The following is a 1338-nucleotide window of genomic DNA, read 5'->3' on the forward strand; positions in this document are numbered from 1 at the left end:
TCCCAGCTACTTGGGAGGCTGAGGCAAGAGAATATTAAGATGAGGGTATAAAACAATTAGGTTACAATGTTTGCATTTGTTAGGTTAGAATTCCTCTCATAGTTGTGTCCTGCACCCAGGAGACCTGGGTTTGATTCTTAAGTGGTCCTCTTCTCAGCCACTGAGTCAAGAGATTCCTGGTTACTGAACCCTACTTGAAGGTTAGATGAGTCCTGCATTTGTTTTATTTGTTTTTTTATTGAGACAGAGTCTCACTTTGTGGCCCTTGATAGAGTGCCATGGCATCATAACTCACAGCAACCTCCAACTCTTGGGCTCAAGTGATTCTCTTGCCTCAGCCTCCAGAGTAGCTGGGACTACAGGCGCCCGCCACAACCCCTGGCAATTTTTTGGTTGCAGCCATCATTGTTGTTTGGTGGGCTCCGGGCTGGATTCAAACCCGCCAGCTCAGGTGCATGTGACTGGCACATCAGCCATTTGAGCCACAGGCACTGAGCGAGAACTTAAATTTTCTAATAGCTACACTTAAAAAGGTAAAAAGAAACATGTGAGAATAATTTAATATTACTTTTTTAACCTAATATGTAAAATATCTTCATGTCAGCATGTAACTAATACAAAAATTATGAATGAAATATTTTACATTCTTTTCAGACTACTTTCAAAATCTAGCTTCTCTCAACTCATTAGTTACTTTTCAAGTGCTAAATAGCCACTGTGGCTAGTGGTAAATATATATATATATACACACACACACACACCCCACAAACAGGGTTGAAACCACCTTCTAAGAAATTGTCCCAAGCAACCAAGGGCTAATACTTGGAAGAAAGTCATGTCACTTATTTTAGCCTGAGTACTTGGCTGAGATAACCAGGGCTGGGAACAGGATACCTCTCAGGATCCCCAGCAGTCCCCCAACCCCTTAGGGAATACTTTTCATGTATCTACCCCTTCTGAGTTGCTCTTGGGACAGAGCCTGTCTGCACAGCCATCTGTCAGATAGACCAAGAGGGTGCGGCCTGGCAGCGGGGGCAGGCTGTGCTTCACAGAGAGGTTCACAGCTATCTCCAAGGCTTGCCGATACCGGTTCAGTATCTCACTGTCATATTTCCATTGTCTGTGGACAGGAAAAACATAAGACACAGGACCCAGGGGATTAACAGCCACTTTGAGGCAGATGGGAAGATGAGAACTTACCATTCAAGCTGGTTATAGCTGTCATTGTTGTTTGGCAGGCCCAGGCCAGGCTCTAACCTGCCAGCTCCGGTGTATGTGGCTGGCGCCCTAGCTACTGAGCTATAGGCACCAAGCCCTATTTACAAATTTTTTTTTTTT

The 1338-nt window shown here is 44.5% G+C and overlaps 1 protein-coding gene across 1 annotated transcript in view; it reads right to left on the bottom strand.

Annotated features, from left to right (window-relative positions):
• Positions 1–1338, bottom strand: part of TEP1 (telomerase associated protein 1) — a 47694-nt gene that overhangs the window by 25532 nt on the left and 20824 nt on the right. Inside the window, exon 13 of the mRNA XM_023517581.1 lies at positions 952–1120. Coding sequence (XP_023373349.1) covers positions 952–1120 — 169 coding nt within the window. The remainder of the gene's footprint in view (positions 1–951; positions 1121–1338) is intronic.

Source organism: Otolemur garnettii, unplaced genomic scaffold, assembly GCF_000181295.1.
Source record: "Otolemur garnettii isolate 467f Iridium unplaced genomic scaffold, OtoGar3 scaffold00114, whole genome shotgun sequence".
Lineage (NCBI taxonomy): Eukaryota > Metazoa > Chordata > Mammalia > Primates > Galagidae > Otolemur > Otolemur garnettii.